Here is an 18615-nt window from a genome sequence, read left to right on the forward strand (position 1 = left end):
TATCCTGACAGGGAGTGGGGGCCTGTATCCTGACAGGGAGTGAGGGCCTGTATCCTGACAGGGAGTGAGGGGCTGTATCCTGACAGGGAGTGAGGGGCTGTATCCTGACAGGGAGTGAGGGGCTGTATCCTGACAGGGAGTGAGGGGCTGTATCCTGACAGGGAGTGAGGGGCTGTATCCTGACAGGGAGTGAGGGGCTGTATCCTGACAGGGAGTGAGGGCCTGTATCCTGACAGGGAGTGAGGGCCTGTATCCTGACAGGGAGTGAGGGGCTGTATCCTGACAGGGAGTGAGGGCCTGTATCCTGACAGGGAGTGAGGGGCTGTATCCTGACAGGGAGTGAGGGGCTGTATCCTGACAGGGAGTGAGGGCCTGTATCCTGACAGGGAGTGAGGGCCTGTATCCTGACAGGGAGTGAGGGCCTGTATCCTGACAGGGAGTGGGGGGCTGTATCCTGACAGGGAGTGAGGGCCTGTATCCTGACAGGGAGTGAGGGCCTGTATCCTGACAGGGAGTGAGGGCCTGTATCCTGACAGGGAGTGGGGGGCTGTATCCTGACAGGGAGTGAGGGCCTGTATCCTGACAGGGAGTGAGGGCCTGTATCCTGACAGGGAGTGAGGGCCTGTATCCTGACAGGGAGTGAGGGCCTGTATCCTGACAGGGAGTGAGGGCCTGTATCCTGACAGGGAGTGAGGGGCTGTATCCTGACAGGGAGTGAGGGCCTGTATCCTGACAGGGAGTGAGGGCCTGTATCCTGACAGGGAGTGAGGGGCTGTATCCTGACAGGGAGTGAGGGCCTGTATCCTGACAGGGAGTGAGGGGCTGTATCCTGACAGGGAGTGAGGGGCTGTATCCTGACAGGGAGTGAGGGGCTGTATCCTGACAGGGAGTGAGGGGCTGTATCCTGGCAGGGAGTGAGGGGCTGTATCCTGGTAGGGAGTGAGGGGCTGTATCCTGGTAGGGAGTGAGGGGCTGTATCCTGACAGGGAGTGAGGGGCTGTATCCTGACAGGGAGTGAGGGGCTGTATCCTGACAGGGAGTGAGGGGCTGTATCCTGACAGGGAGTGAGGGGCTGTATCCTGGTAGGGAATGGGGGCTGTATCCTGACAGGGAATGGGGGCTGTATCCTGACAGGGAGTGAGGGGCTGTACCCTGGTAGGGAATGGGGGCCTGTATCCTGACAGGGAGTGAGGGGCTGTATCCTGACAGGGAATGGGGGCTGTATCCTGGTAGGGAATGGGGGCTGTATCCTGGTAGGGAATGGGGGCTGTATCCTGGCAGGGAGTGAGGGGCTGTATCCTGGTAGGGAATGGGGGCTGTATCCTGACAGGGAGTGAGGGGCTGTATCCTGACAGGGAATGGGGGCTGTATCCTGATAGGGAATGGGGGCTGTATCCTGACAGGGAGTGAGGGGCTGTATCCTGACAGGGAGTGAGGGGCTGTATCCTGACAGGGAATGGAGGCTGTATCCTGGCAGGGAATGGAGGCTGTATCCTGACAGGGAGTGAGGGGCTGTATCCTGACAGGGAGTGAGGGGCTGTATCCTGGCAGGGAATGGAGGCTGTATCCTGGTAGGGAATGGAGGCTGTATCCTGGTAGGGAATGGGGCCTGTATCCTGACAGGGAGTGAGGGGCTGTATCCTGACAGGGAATGGAGGCTGTATCCTGGCAGGGAATGGAGGCTGTATCCTGGCAGGGAATGGAGGTTGTATCCTGACAGGGAGTGAGGGGCTGTATCCTGACAGGGAGTGAGGGGCTGTATCCTGGCAGGGAATGGAGGCTGTATCCTGACAGAGAGTGAGGGGCTGTATCCTGACAGGGAATGGAGGCTGTATCCTGGTAGGGAATGGGGGGGCTGTATCCTGGCAGGGAATAGGGGCTGTATCCTGGTAGGGAATGGGGGCTGTATCCTGGCAGGGAATGGAGGCTGTATCCTGGTAGGGAATGGGGGGGGCTGTATCCTGATAGGGAATAGGGGCTGTATCCTGGTAGGGAATGGGGGCTGTATCCTGGTAGGGAAATGGGGTTGTATCCTGGTAGGGAATGGGGGCTGTATCCTGACAGGGAGTGAGGGGCTGTATCCTGGCAGGGAATGGGGGCTGTATCCTGACAGGGAGTGAGGGGCTGTATCCTGGTAGGGAATGGGGGCTGTATCCTGACAGGGAGTAAGGGGTTGTATCCCGGTAGGAAATGAAGGCTTAATCCTGGCAGGGAATGGAGGCTGTATCCTGGTAGGGAATGGGGGGCTGTATCCTGGTAGGGAATAGGGGCTGTATCCTGGTAGGGAATGGGGGCTGTATCCTGGTAGGGAAATGGGGTTGTATCCTGGTAGGGAATGGGGGCTGTATCCTGACAGGGAGTGAGGGGCTGTATCCTGGCAGGGAATAGGGGCTGTATCCTGGTAGGGAATGGGGGCTGTATCCTGACAGGGAGTGAGGGGCTGTATCCTGGTAGGGAATGGGGGCTGTATCCTGACAGGGAGTAAGGGGTTGTATCCCGGTAGGAAATGAAGGCTTAATCCTGGCAGGGAATGGAGGCTGTATCCTGGTAGAGAATGGGGGCTATATCCTGGCAGGGAATGGGGGGTTGTATCCTGGTAGATAATGGGGGGCTGTATCCTGGTAGGGAGTGGGGGCTGTATCCTGATGGGGAATGGGGGGTGGCTGTATCCTGGTGGGGAATGGGGGCTGTATCCTGGTAGGGAATGGGGGGTTGTATCCTGGCAGGGAATGGGAGCTGTATCCTTGCAGGGAATTGGGGGGGTCTGTATCCTTACATGGAATGGGGGCTGTATCCTGGTAGGGAATAAAAGCTTTATCCTGGCAGGGAATGGAGGCTGTATCCTGGTCGGGAGCGAAAGGCTGTATCCTGGTAGGGAATGAAGGCTTTATCCTGACAGGAGATGGAGGCTGTATCCTGGTAGGGAATGGTGGGCTGTATCCTGGTAGGGGATGGGGCTGTATCCTGACGGGGAATGGGGGGCTGTATCCTGATAGGGAACAGGGGCTGTATCCTGGTAGGGAATGGGGGCTGTATACTTGTCTGGGAAAGGGGGTTGTATCCTGGCAAGGAATGGGGGGGCTGTATCCTGGTAGGGAATGGAGGCTGTATCCTGGTAGGGAATAGAGGCTGTATTCTGGCAGGGAATGGGGGCTGTATCCTGACAGGGAATGGGGGCTGTATCCTAGCAGGTAATCATGGCTGTATCCTGGTAGGAAATGAAGGCTTTATCCTGGCAGGGAAAGGAGGCTGTATCCTGGCAGGGAATGGAGGCTGTATCGTGGTAGGGAATGGACTGTATCCTGGCAGGGAATGGAGGCTGTATCCTGGTAGGGAATAGAGGCTGTATTCTGGCAGGGAATGGGGGCTGTATCCTGACAGGGAATGGGGGCTGTATCCTAGCAGGTAATCAAGGCTGTATCCTGGTAGGAAATGAAGGCTTTATCCTGGCAGGGAAAGGAGGCTGAATCCTGGCAGGGAATGGAGACTGTATCGTGGTAGGGAATGGACTGTATCCTGGCAGGGAATGGGGGCTGTATCATGGTAGGAAAGGTGGGCTTTATCCTGGCAGGGAAATGGGGCTATATCCTTGCAGGGAATGGGACTGTATCCTGACAGGAAATGGAAGCTGTATCCTGACAGCGAGGGGTGGCTGTATCCTGGTAGGGAAGGTGGGCTTTATCCTGGTAGGGAATGGGGACTGTATCAGGCTGTATCCTGGCATAGAATGGGAGTTGTATCCTGGTAGGAAAGGGGGCTGTATCCTGGCAGGCAATGGGAGGCTGTATCGTGGTAGGGAATGAAGGCTGTTTCCTGGTAGGAAATGAAGGCTTTATCCTTGGCAGGGAAAGGAGGCTGTATTCTGACAGGGAATGGGGGCTGTATCCTAGTAGGAAAGGTGGGCTTTATTCTAGTAGGTAACAGGGCTGTATCCTGGTAGGGAATGGAGGCTGTATCCTGGTAGGGAAAGGAGGCTGTATCTTGGCAAAGAATGGAGGCTGTATCCTGGTAGGGAATGGGAGCTTTATCCAGGCAGGGAATGGGGCTGTATCCTGACAAGAAATGGAGGCTGTATCCTGACAGGGAAGGGGGCTGTATCCTGGCAGGAAATGGGGGGGAGGGAGGTTGTATCCTGACAGAGAATGGGGGGGGGCTGTATTCTAACCGGAAATGCGGGCTGTATCCTGACAGGGAATGGGGGCTGTATCCTGACAGGAAATGGGGGCTGTATCCTGACAGGGAATGGCGGGTTGTATCCTGACAGGGAATGGGGTGTTGTATCCTGACAGGGAATGGGGGTTTGTATCCTGACAGGGAATGGGGCTGTTTCCTGACAGGGAATAGGGGCTGTATCCTGGCAAGGAAATGGGGCTGTATCCTGGCAGGGAAATGGGGTTGTATCCTTGCAGGGAATGGGGCTGTATCCTGACAGGAAATGGAGGCTGTATCCTGACAGGGAATGGGGGGTTGTATCCTGACAGGGAATGGGGGCTGTATCCTGGTAGGGAATGGGGCTGTATCCTGACAGGGAATGGGGCTGTATCCTGGCAGGGAAGGGGGCTGTATCCTGGCAGGGAAATGGGGCTGTATCCTGTCAATGAATGCGGGCTGTATCCTGGCAGAGAAATGGGGCTGTATCCTGGCAGGGAATGCGGGCTGTATCCTGACAGGGAATGGGGGCTGTATCCTGGCAGGGAAGGGGGCTGTATCCTGGCAGGGAAATGGGGCTTTATCCTGGCAATGAATGCGGGTTGTATCCTGACAGGGAATGGGGCCTGTATCCTGGCAGGGAATGCGGGCTGTATCCAGACAGGGAATGGGGGCTGTATCCTGGCAGGGAAGGGGGCTGTATCCTGACAGGGAATGGGGCTGTATCCTGGCAATGAATGCGGGTTGTATCCTGGCAGGGAAATGGGGCTGTATCCTGGCAATGAATGCGGGTTGTATCCTGACAGGGAATAGGGGCTGTATCCTGGTAGGGAATGGGGCCTGTATCCTGGCAGGGAATGGGGCTGTATCCTGACAGGGAATGGGGCTGTATCCTGGCAGGGAATGGGGCTGTATCCTGGCAGGGAATGGGGCTGTATCCTGGCAGGCAATGGGGCTATATCCTGACAGGGAATGGGGCTGTATCCTGACAGGGAATGGGGGCTGTATCCTGACAGGGAAGGGGGGCTGTATCCTGGTAGGGAATGGGGCTGTATCCTGGCAGGGAATGGGGCTGTATCCTGACAGGGAATGGGGCTGTATCCTGACAGGGAATGGGGCTGTATCCTGACAGGGAATGGGGCTGTATCCTAGCAGGGAAGGGGGCTGTATCCTGACAGGGAATGGGGGGGGATCTGCTGTATCCTGACATGGAATGGGGCTGTGTCCTGACAGGGAATGGGGGGTGTATCCTGACAGGGAATGGGGCTGTATTCTGACAGGGAATGGAGGCTATATCCTGACAATTTTCCTAAAATAAATCTAGTCTCAATAGATGTAACTATGTTTTTCAGTAAACAGTTTTTTAGCAATTTACTAGTCAGATAATGCATGTTTAACTTCATATATAATTTATAAACCCCAATAAATCATCAAATTTCTCTATTCTTCATTCAAGATATATTAGCACATCCTATGTCGCTGCATGTGTTCATGAAAAGCGTACCTGTCATTTGCATTTATAAGTATATTTAGTTTATAACATACCTACCATTCCGGACTTCAGTGTAACCCAAAATACTTTTCTGGTTCATTCATCAGACACCACTACAATGACATCATTGCTACATTGCATTGTGGGATATTGTGCATGAAGTTTAGGGGAGAGGGCGCCTGTGTGTTTTTTTTCGGAATCAGCCAGTGGAATTATAAAATGGCTTCTTTAGCTAATGGAAACGTCTTCTTTTGATATGTTTGTAGCATTGGCATGAGTGTGTGTGAACGCAATATTTTTCCCCGTTCAAATTTTTAAGTCTTTTTCTATAATTTTTTTGGTACCTTTGTATCAAATAGACAAAATTTTCTAACGATCAAAATCTTTGTAAAACAAGCAGCCTGTCGGCTGAGATAGCTCCGCTGTTAGCAATGCACATTACAATTAAAGAACAGAATATATCATTAGAAAATGAACAATATGTATAGTATCAAAGCAATGGAACTTGTTGTTTTCAACAAGAAGTCGAAAATATCACTTTTTACCAAAAATGACAAAAATATTCACCAAAATTAGAGAATTAAAGATATCATCATGAAATGAACAAACCTAAGAGGTCCACCCAAGGTACATATACAGTATCAAAGCATTCAGGCTTGTAGTTTTCAAGAAGAAGTCGAAAAAGTAAAACATTGACACGGACGACGGACAATCACTCATATGATAAGCTCCGCTCAACAAAGTCGACAGCAGAGCTAAAAATTGAATTTTGGGTTCAGAAATTGAATAAGACAAAAACAACAATATGTTCATGTTATATTGGACAATACGTACGATATTGTAATTATTTAGAGCCTGCCACTTCCATATTATTGTATTTTATATAAGTCTGCTCGCTATACAATAATTTTGTGTTGCATCACCACACCATTAATTGGAACAACACAAATTTATCCTGTTTATACAAAAATCACCTTATTTCCATAAAATGTTTTGAACAAACCTGGAAAACAAACATACAAATATAATTTGATGAAAAACAACATTTTGTGATGAAATTTCATTGATATTCACAGATCACAGTTGATTGCTAAGTTTCTTTTAGTAGAAGCATGTTATTATATATTCCTGTGCAAATGTGAAAGCATGACTGAAAATAAAAAATAATTACTTAATTAAGGCTAGCACATGTTTTTCTTGAATGAGACTCAAATGTCCATACCAGGCTGTAATTGTTTTGTAATATACAACTCTCTGGTCATGCAGCCTGTCACAAATAAAGACAAATTGTGATCAAATGCCATGAAGAACTACATAACAAATTTGGGTAAATTTATTCACATTTTCTGTAATTTTCAATGAATTCAGTCCTAATTTTGGACCAGACAGACAAAATCAGACATTGTTCTTTTTTTAATCAAAAACAGCAGACTGTAAATGGATCTATTTTGTGGATGGTGCCTGAACTGACTTTATAGTGTTAGATACATCCTTAGTTATACTCAGCATTTGTACATGTACAACAAGGTTATAAAAATCGAATTCTTTCCATCCAAAAAGTGTTGTTGTTTTTTTATTTTAATTTTGTTTCAAACTTAAACTTCATGCAATCTGTATATAAGCCTTGGAGCTGTTCTGTGATAGTAATACAGATGTCTCCCCCACATCTGGGTACGGGGTCATGATTTGTCACACATCACGACACAACTGCCAACAAGAATAAAACAACTAGACAGATTCTCATAATTCTTTCATAACCATCAGCAGCTGTTCCCATTTTTATTTTAACCTTTTCACCCCTCATCCAAATTCCCGCCAAACTGTGGTGAAAACTTGTTCACATTTTCCGGACTTTTCTCGCTGTCTGATATTAATTTTGAAGGAAATGGTAAAAATTTGCTGCCGCTAACAGGTTGTCATAGTAATTTATGAGAAAGCAGGCAGGCAGTGGCAGATCTATTTCTGGAAAGTGGAGGAAGTTGATGATGGGTTTTTTTTCCATGTGAGCCGACTACAGATAACCCTACTCAGCTGTCGTAATATTACCAAAAATGAAATATGAATCATTTTCTTATTTTATGATCGTAAATTGACTAAAAAAAAGTAACAGTTATTCCAATTTTATTTTCAACCAACTCAAATTAGTTTAAGTACCATGGCGACCCCAGAAAGATGGAAAACTTGACCTTTCACAGTTTTTTATAAAAAGCTGGATATGAAGTGTGATCCAGTTATTAAAGTACGCTACATTTTAGATGTCTTGAAATTGAAATCTGACAAGTTTCAATCACGGAACATGCAGCATAACTAGAAACGGTGTCAACCAATGAACGCCAAGGGACTACAAGAATCATTGCTCAATTTAGAAATCAAGTCAGCATGAGGGTGGTTATCATACTCTTTTCCATCAGAAATTCTCCCGCCTAAATGATAGGTGCAATTTTCTGCACATCTAGCTTAATGTTCTTTTGAAGCTAGAAGTTACCCAATTTTGGGCATCCCACATCAAGCGATTGGATCAGAAAGATGTAATAATCCATACTCTCCCTGTACTGTGCAACCACTTCAACCTTCATTAAGTGTTTGTCAATACTCCCGCTTTACTGGTTTTGTAGCATTCTTACAATAATCTTACTAGTTATTGATGAATATTATGCAATTAGTCAGTGATGTTGACAAGTTCAAGGCAGTTGATGAATATTCATGAGCAACCTCACCAGTGAGGGCAGATGGACATTCATGATTATTTTACTGTTTGACAGTTGTTGCTGATGAATATCACGAGTATCTTACTAGTTAGGAAATTGTTGATGAGTATTTTACGAGTTAGGCAATTGGTGATGAATATCATGAGATTCTTACTAGTTAGGCAATTGGTGATAAATATCATGAACATTTTACTCGTTTGGAAATTGGCGATGATTATCATGAACATCTTACTAGTCAGGCAATTGATGATGAATATCTTACTAGTTAGGCAATTGGTGATGAATAAGAGTATCTTACCAGTTAGGCAATTGGTGATAAATACGAGTATCTTACTAGTTAGGCGATTGTTGATAAATATGAGCATCTTACTAGTTAGGCAATTGGTGATGAATAAGAGCATCTTACCAGTTAGGCAATTGTTGATAAATATGAGCATCTTACTAGTTAGGCAATTGTTGATAAATATGAGCATCTTACTAGTTAGGCAATTGGTGATGAATATCACGAGTATCTTATTAGCCAGGCAATTGGTGATGAATATTACTAGTATCTTACTCGTTCGGCAATTGACGATGATTATCATGAATATCTCACTAGTTATAGGCAATTGGTGATGAATATCTAACTAGTTAGGCAATTGGTGATGAATAAGAGTATCTTACTACAGTACTCATTCCGCCCAACCTCCCGCTTTTATCGCTTTTTTTCCGACCGCTTATCGCTTAATTTCCGACCGCTCGCTGCTTTCCGACCGGAAACCGACCGCTTTTTTTCCGCTCGCTCGCGTTCGCTTTTGTTCGCTCGCTCGCTCCTGCTATGACTGGCTTCAGAAATACCGTCCACTTGCCAACCGACCGCTGGAGTAACAATGATCGTACATTGTATGTATAAACTTAAGTTTTTATTTGTAATAAATTTAGGTTTTAATGACGATTCAAAATACAACGCCTATTGCTTCTCTGTTTTGGAAAAAAGACGCCTTCAAATCACTTGACACATTGTAACGTTTGCTACGCAAGTCGAACTGTGACCTGTATTTACATATTTACGTCCTTGTGTGTGTAGTTCAAGCAGCTATATGACTGGTCAATCGCGATATGTATTGAGTACTAGTATTTGTGTGTTGTGTGTGTGTTTCTGTGTGTGATTTTGACTAAATTTATTTCGAACGGCGCTCAAAATAATTTGACACTTTGTTATTTGCGAACGCAACTCACACTATGACTCTTACTCAATTTGCACAAGTAATACGAATGCTGTAGTTCAGAAAATCTATTGGTTAACTTTTGATCGTGTCTGGGTGCGCAAAACAAAACTGCACATATAATTATCGCATAGCTGAATTTCTACAAATCAATTGGACTTAAACTACTAGTATAATGACTGTGACGATTAATCGCTTGTCTGATTACATGCGACGACGAATTATTGGATTGGCAGCAGCCGGACGAAAAATGAAAGAGATCTCGGAACAGTTAATTTGTTGAGGAAAACAAAACAAACGCAGCCAGTGATACATTTTGAAAACAAAAATACAAAATAAACGCAATCAGAGGCGCCGACCACGCGCGTTGGAAATAAATAAAACATCTGTTTTAGTATGTTGTGACAGTCTCACCAAACTCTTTTACTCGCGCAATATAATTATGTCATTTCCCAAAGCACTTATATTTAATACATTGACGAAAAACACCGCAAGAAAAATGTAAATCAGGCTTATAATTACTAGTAACTCTACTCGAACGCAATGTTGATCACTGTAAAAGTGGATAAATTCGAACCGTCATCAAATTCAAAATTCAAGCGATCTCGTTGAATGTCAAAAATAAACTCGATGTTTAGAAAGACAAAAACAACAACATATTAGAGTGCAAAAAAGCTAGCAGCAAAGAACGTGAAGTGCATGTGGGAAAGCGATGAGTGAATTCGAGAAAAATTATGCTGATGTGAGAACAAGCCATATACCCGCGGAGTACTCGCTAAAACATCGAGAAAATGTGCCATTTCAAAGAGCACCCTTACAAATAATGTCTGCGATTGTGTGAACATGATAACGTGCAAACAAGGAACAGAGCTCGTGGTCCACCAAGGAAACTTAGCGATGACGCAGTTTTAGATGTATACGGCTGTTGAAAACAGAGACTCCTTCGATCTCATATAAGCAGGTTCACGTGGATGTATCATTTTCAACTTTTACCAACAACGCTATGATAATAAAGACATTGTGCAATTATTTTGTTTTTATGTAGAAAAATACAGTAATTTTACCAAGTAAAATCATATTTATTAAAATTGTTGTTCATACATGTGTTGTCGAACACACTACATAGTTTGTAATTTCATCCAGCTCCTTTCAGTCACGATTCAAGACAAACAAAAGGCACAAACATAGATAATATAGCAAATTATTTTTTTCTGTAATATTCGTGTGTAATCAGTAATTATGAAAAAAAATTATGGGTACATATGGAATACATTTCGTTATGAATTATTCTTAATATCAATTTCTAAATTATCTTGTCAAAATCAGGTTTTTTTTCAGGGTTTTTCCCCCAAAACGAAAGAATTTCATAATGTCGGGAACGAGAAGTTTTTTTTTTTGTTATTATTATTTATTGGGAACGGAAAGTCTTTATCGTAGTGCTTCGCCTCGGTTGACAATGAGCTCTTCGGGTCGCTAAAACTGTATGTGCACCTCTGTTGGGGTGAACATTTGTATTATTATACTGAATATATCTTAGAACAGAAATGGTGGCACTCAATCATGGCAATCTTCCAGGTCATCGTTAGAAAGATTTTCGGAGGCAAATTTAATCTCGAAGGATTGCAGGAAATTGACCCTTACCGATTCATATTTATGAATTAATCGGGATTCAGGTACCATAGTGTTTGTAACAGAAAAAAAAAAGGTTTTCGCGGGGGATTTTTCATGCAAACATTGTGAATGGTTCCCCGACACTGATTCCTTTTTAACTTTCAATTTTTCTAAGACGCGGCAAACCTGCTCATGACCGGAGACGTCGTCGAGATGCAGGTGCGATTCCTCTTAGCAACGCGTTCTATTTATTTCCAAAGCGTGTGGTCGGCGCCTTTGATTGCGTTTATTTTGTTTTTTGATTCACGTAATCTATCACTGGCAGCGTTTGTTTTGTCGCGTCTCACAACTTAATGTCCAAGCTGACTTTGTTTTGGCTGTAAGTGAACTACGTACAGCTCATGAAAGTATTTCGCCCAGAGTTCGCAAAAAAACGGAATACCCTGCAAACTTTGAATCCTTTATTTTATAACGAGACATTGGGCGCAAAAATAAAAACCATAATTGTAATTCAACAAGTTTATGTAACGTGTTAGTCCGCTTGCCAGCCGCCTAGTTAAAAAACGCGATCTCCACTGATGTCGGCTTCGACAAGTAAGATGGGCGCTGGCCGACATTACATTTGCAAGTATTGTATTTGTTTGACAAATGTTACACTGCTGTCATTCTATAACAATCGATTGGTCGTTTTTTTTCAGTCTTACTATTCCTGCAGATATTCTTCAATTGTTGTAGGTGCCATAGATTTACATATCTACAACTTGACCCGTGTTAAAACCAAACCATGCGTGCATGACAACCGTCACCCTATACACGGTTACTCAATGAATACCATACTCTACAGTAGACATTTTTAGCTCTCCACCAAAAATTGAATGGTTTTATTTCATATTAGTTGTGTCAGTGTCGTATTTGATTTCACATGTTTGGTTCGATCTTGTTTATGGTGGACATTATTGCTACGCGTATGTATTATTACCAATTTTATATGGCTGTGTGATCCACCGTATTTTTTCAACGGTCGTTCTATAAATTTTTGATTGTATTTATTCTTATTTTAACATCATAAAAACAAAAATGACACACTTGTACATGAAACAGTAGGTAATGAACTGTAAATGCGGGCGGTTGCACTGTCAGGCGAGCGAGCGAGCGAGCGATTGCGCGAGCGGATACTTCCGGATTTGCGCGGTCGAAAAAAAAGCGGAAATTGCGCGGTCGAATTGATCAAAGCGAGCGAAAAAAAAGCGATCGAAATCCGGAAGCGGGCGGGAGGCTGGGCGAAATGAGTACTGTAGTTATAGGCAATTGGTGATGAATATCATGAACATTTTACTCGTTCGGAAATTGGCGATGATTATCATGAATATCTAACTAGTTAGGCAATTGGTGATGAATATCATGACTATCTTACGAGTTAGGCAATTGATGATGAATATCTTACTAATTAGGCAATTGGTGATAAATACGAGTATCTTACTAGTTAGGCGATTGTTGATAAATAAGAGCATCTTACTAGTTAGGCAATTGATGATAAATATGAGCATCTTACTAGTTAGGCAATTGGTGATGAATATGAGTATCTTACTAGTTAGGCAATTGGTGATGAATATCACGAGTATCTTACTAGCCAGGCAATTGGTGATGAATACGAGTATCTTACTAGTTATAGGCAATTGGTGATGAATATCATGAACATTTTACTCGTTCGGAAATTGGCGATGATTATCATGAATATCTAACTAGTTAGGCAATTGGTGATGAATATCATGACTATCTTACTAGTTAGGCAATTGGTGATGAATATCATGAGTATCTTACTAGTTAGACAATTGGTGATGAATATCATAAGTATCTTACTAGTTAGGCAATTGGTGATGAATATCACAAGTATCTTACTAGTTAGGCAATTGGTGAGGAATATCTTACTAGTTAGGCAATTGGTGAGTAATACGAGTATCTTACTAGTTAGGCAATTGGTGATGAATATCACGAGTATCTTACTAGCCAGGCAATTGGTGATAAATACGAGTATCTTATTAGTTATAGGCAATTGGTGATGAATATCATGAACATTTTACTCGTTCGGAAATTGGCGATGATTATCATGAATATCTAACTAGTTAGGCAATTGGTGATGAATATCATGACTATCTTACTAGTTAGGCAATTGGTGATGAATATCATGAGTATCTTACTAGTTAGACAATTGGTGATGAATATCATAAGTATCTTACTAGTTAGGCAATTGGTGATGAATATCACGAGTATCTTACTAGTTAGGCAATTGGTGATGAATATCATACTAGTTATAGGAAATTGGCGATGATTATCATGAATATCCAACTAGTTAGGCAATTGGTGATGAATATCACGAGTATCTTACTAGTTAGGCAATTGAGGAATATCACGAGTATCTTACTAGTTAGGCAATTGATGAGGAATATCCAACTAGTTAGGCAATTGATGAGGAATATCACGAGTATCTTACTAGTTAGGCAATTGATGAGGAATATCTTACTAGTTAGGCAATTGGTGATGAACATCACGAGTATCTTACTAGTTAGGCAATTGGTGATGAATATCATGACTATCTTACTAGTTAGGCAATTGGTGATGAATATCATGAGTATCTTACTAGTTAGGCAGTTTGTGGACAATGTTATTCATAACTGATCAAATCTTTTAAATAATACCTCCAACCAAATGTGTATTGTCTATAATTTATTGCGGGTGTATGGGTTCGTTTGGTGTGTGTGTGTGCATGCAAATATTCAGCAACTGTAGGAAATAAACACACAACACATTTAATGAGCTTACAAGTGTTTTTATCTTTTTTATTTTCAGATATAAAATGTTTAGTCTTAACACCTTACAGTTTTTGGTTTTTTTTGCTATTAAAAAGACAGTCGGCTAAAATATTACACAGGGTCTAATGGAGGTTTAATGAAAACACAGAACAAAAAACAAATTCTAGTTAAAAAGACAGTGCTGCTAAAACTGAGCACAGAATGTAAAATTCACTTTCCAATGTAAAACTGAACAAATGAAATGCAAGTCGGTGGTATGGTTATCTGAAATAGTGTAAAACCACAAGTTTGTGTATTTTGTAGAAGTGAACATGTCTCTAGGGTCTTCAAGACAGGGTGTTAGTGATTTGGACTAAATCTTGTGCTTGCAGATGTAATAATTTCATGTCATGAATATTTCTAGTGACAAACATTTAGCGGTTAACTTTATTCAAGTTCATAAGGTACTATTTTTTTGTCGATAAATTTTGAATTAAGAAGAGGTCACTTTTCTGACAAATAATAAAAAGATATAATCCAACATCGTTATTTTATACGGGTCTGAAGATAATCTACTTATGGTAATACATGCATATAGCAAATGTTTTTTACAACGAAAACAATAACATATATTTCACAGGAAATAATTTTGTGTTCATGACAGGGTGTTTAATTTTTTTTATGGAATTTTAAATTATATATTCCTTGGATGGTTTTAAAATATTGTAGGCGAACAAATAATTGTTAATCAGTATCTGTTTATATTGAGTTCACATCTTGAACCATTGCACAGTAATTATTCGGGGTTCAGCAGATAGTTATGAAAGGCTTCAGATCAATGCATATACATGGTTTGACATAACTACAAATGACATCATTAAATCTGACAGAAACGCATCACATCATATTTCACACTTTCTAACAAATTGCATCTGACGCTTAGTAATGGTATAGAGCATGCCCAGTGTGTAGCTACTGATAGCGTAACCAAGATGAGGTTAAACATCAATAGCGATAGCACCTTAGTTTACATATTTGTCACTGTGAGGGGAGGAAGACTTGAGGAGTTTCTACCCTATTTTCTGTATGCAAATTTATCATAACATGTACAGAATAAAGCTGGAAAACTCAGTTAATTGTTTTTTTCCTGGCAAGGCAACAGTAGATCTGATTTGTTACTATTTCAAATTGGTTTGGGAATTGTTTCTATCAGATGGATTAGTTACAAGGTTGAATGTTTGTTAACTGAAAAAATTTATATTATTTAAAAATTTATCATTTTCATGGCACTTTAGAAAGCTAATCTCATTTATTCATAGATTTAGGTCACTTAACATAAAAGGCAGTGATATTTCAATCATTTACAGAAAGTAAAACCAGTACATGGATGCTTTATTTATTATGTCTTAGGTAATGCAGCTCTGTTGCATAAATTTGCATATCTTATACTGATCTTTTTAATTGGTCGACTGACTGATGGACAATTATATTTGGTTCTCCATTTCCCAAACTAGTTTTTTGATTTAGTAAAACTAATCCCATCATGTTTGGTTTTAAGAAATATTTTAAAAAAAAAGAGAAAAATATATGAATAAAACTGAGTCTACAAAAAAATATACATTTAATATATATTTCCACATTTTCACATAGTCAGCCAGAATGAGCACTATCATGTTTTCAGATCATTCAAACATTAAAATTTTATATGATTTGTTTTTAATGGTACAGAAAGGATACAGAAAACATGTTCAGTCTGTTTGGCACATTTTTCTTTTGTGAGAATTTGAATTTTTTTAGTCTCCATCAAAGTTTGAGACCTTGAAACGAACTTGGAACTTTACGACGTGCAAGACTTGCTTGGAGCTACAGTAGTAAATGGACATGTACAAAATAATTAAGTAAGTGCAAATACAAAAGTACTACTCACTGCTTGAAGAGACCACACTTACATAAAGCTTTGAAACATTGCTTCCTTCAGTAAAGTAGTTCACAGGCTGCTTAACATGAAAAATAGCCCTTTAAAACCTAACATTGATTATCATATTGCTTTGATCGAAGATTTCAAATTTTCATTAATATTGTTCACACAAAAAAGTGGTTGATGACCAGGACTATTTTATGGGCGATGACAAAGATTATCAATGGTTGTGAATGGGTTAAATAGTATCGTATGTGCCTAATCAGCTGATAAAACAGTCCGCTTCCCTTTACTCAAGCTAAGCAAAATGCTACATATGTATATCTACAGTGCATTCAATATGTAAACTCTGAATTCTGATTGATTCAATTCCAATCACATGATCAAAACTCTAAATTCTGATTGGATCAATTACAATCACATGATCAAAATTATAATTTCTGATTGAATAAAATTCAACCACATGAAAAAAACTCTGAATTTCCAACCAATTGGGAAGTGAATTACTAAAAAGCTTAACTAAAGATTTATTGTGGAATATACCAACTACACTTTGTGAAACATGGAACCTTCTAATTATTATTCAAAGGAAGCTAAATTTCAAGCAAAAAAGTATAAAACACAGAATACAAAAGACAAACCTCTGAAAAATTGCAAATTTTATTTGCAGTCTCCCTTAGTGTTAAAATTTTAAAATTTGAGTTCAATGGAATGAATTATACAGCTCTTTCCAAAAAGGTAGTGAATAATGCATTAACATATTATCATATTAGGAAATCACATGTCCATATAAGGAGATTATATGTCCTTATTAGGAACTTGTATGTCCTTATTAGGAACTTGTATGTCCATATTAGGATTTTATATGTCCATATTAGGAACTTGTATGTCCATATTATGCAATCATACTCATGACAGAGCAGTGGATGACCATATTTGGCAATTACTATACCATATTTGGCAATTACCATACCATATTTGGCAATTACTATACCATATTTGGCAATTACCATACCACATTTGACATTCTGATTAATTTTCAATGATTACATTCCTTTTTTGAGAAGAGCTGCATCTCTTAGTTTTATACTATACACAAAAAAAGCTTATATAAAGTGCATAATATAGATATTACACTTGTTACAATCACACACATGCACACACACACACATCTTGTCTTTATACATCTGGAACAAACCTATCTGTAAGGATTTCATGAAGTTAAAGAAAGAAATTCTTGAATAATTTTTATATACTTTGGAAGTTAACTTTTCAACAAATTTTGATTTAAATTTGGTGGGTGACATCCAATTTGGCAGACTATTGTTTTAAACAATTTTGTAGTAATTATCGTTTCAAATCAAGTTTGGCATTCATTCAAGACAATTCAATTGCCCTAAAAATAGTGTACAGACATCTACGATACTTAATGGATTTGTGTCATTTTAATTATTAATAGAAAATATTTGTTTCTTTATAGCTTTCACATTTACATGCCAAAATAATGCCTTCTGCAAAAGAAACTTTTGAAATTTTGATTTTCTACCAGTATTTTTTCACCTTGTCAGAATGACAAAGAAAAAAATCTGAGAAAGTTGTCCACCATTGTTTTCAAATTTGTAGGTTTGGGAAAACAGAAAAATTGCATGTCAGTAAAAGAAGAAAAACATTTGAGTAATTATGTTGCCGATGACATCATAGCGGTAATTCTAAAATGACACCCACAATGCAAAATTCTTTCTCAGTGGAGTGCCTATGTGAGCTATTTATTACAGAACATACAATTGGCTGTACTGAAGCCATGCTAATTGTGAATGTAAAATGAGTTCTGATTGGCAGAACACCAATTGTAGTCTATCTTGAATAATATACAACATAACTGGTGTAACACTGACTCAAAAGTTTGTAACAAATCCCATTATCAAGATACACGTCAAACACTTTCGTCAATTACCTAGTGCTTAAGTAACGAGCACCAAATGTTACAAGAAATAACATTCTTCTTGGTTTACTTAATTTAGACGTTGATGACAAATCAATGGCAGACCTATATATTTTACAATAACTTCTCTAGTAAATGTTCTCAAAGTTGCAAATTTCTTTATTCCTAATGCAAATTTGGAGGAGCAGAGGAAGTGTATGCTAGAACATTTGATCCGATCCGATCACTGAAAAGGTTCAAGAAACTTCTGAAGAAAGATGCCTGGTTAATTGATTGCGATACCTATGTATTGTAGAAGTGTCAAATAAAGACTAGTGACGAGCAATGACATTGCCTAAAGCTTCTTTAAATGGGTTTACCATCATCAGACGAGTCGCCTCCGTACGATCCATCATCATCGCTATGGTAGTCATTACCTTGTAGTCCATGAATAGAACTAAAATCCAAATGGCCACGATTGTTGACGTCACCTTTGATAGGAGAAGAACTCTCTCGACCACCGCTGCTACCATGGTGATGATCAGAATCAGAACCAGAAATGGCCTGGAAATAGAAGGTGATGAAACAAACGAAATGTCAGTTTTTGGCCAAAATTAGCAAAAATTATGAATCATTGAGCAAATAGGTCACGAGTAAACCGGGGGAAAAAAAGTTTTTTTTTTTCCTTCAAACAATTTAACAGCAAACATTCACTAATTTTAAACTGGCCTCAATGACAAAAAATAAAGAGAGGCCAAAAAGGGCGATTTGACAAGAAGGTCTGACAATAATATAACCACCAAATATGGTGATCTTTTAAAA

The 18615-nt window shown here is 40.8% G+C and overlaps 1 protein-coding gene across 3 annotated transcripts in view; it reads right to left on the reverse strand.

The window, feature by feature from the left end:
• Nucleotides 1-13971: 13971 nt before the first annotated feature.
• Nucleotides 13972-18615, reverse strand: part of pbx (Pbx homeobox protein) — a 71503-nt gene continuing 66859 nt past the window's right edge. For all 3 annotated transcript variants that reach the window (XM_085491746.1, XM_085491744.1, XM_085491748.1), the window contains exon 8: nt 13972-18357. In XM_085491746.1, coding sequence (XP_085347872.1) covers nt 18160-18357 — 198 coding nt within the window. In that variant the 3' untranslated portion in view covers nt 13972-18159. The remainder of the gene's footprint in view (nt 18358-18615) is intronic.

The sequence above is a fragment of the Saccoglossus kowalevskii genome, chromosome 17 (assembly GCF_978046115.1).
Source record: "Saccoglossus kowalevskii chromosome 17, keSacKowa6.1, whole genome shotgun sequence".
In the NCBI taxonomy this organism is placed as follows: domain Eukaryota; kingdom Metazoa; phylum Hemichordata; class Enteropneusta; family Harrimaniidae; genus Saccoglossus; species Saccoglossus kowalevskii.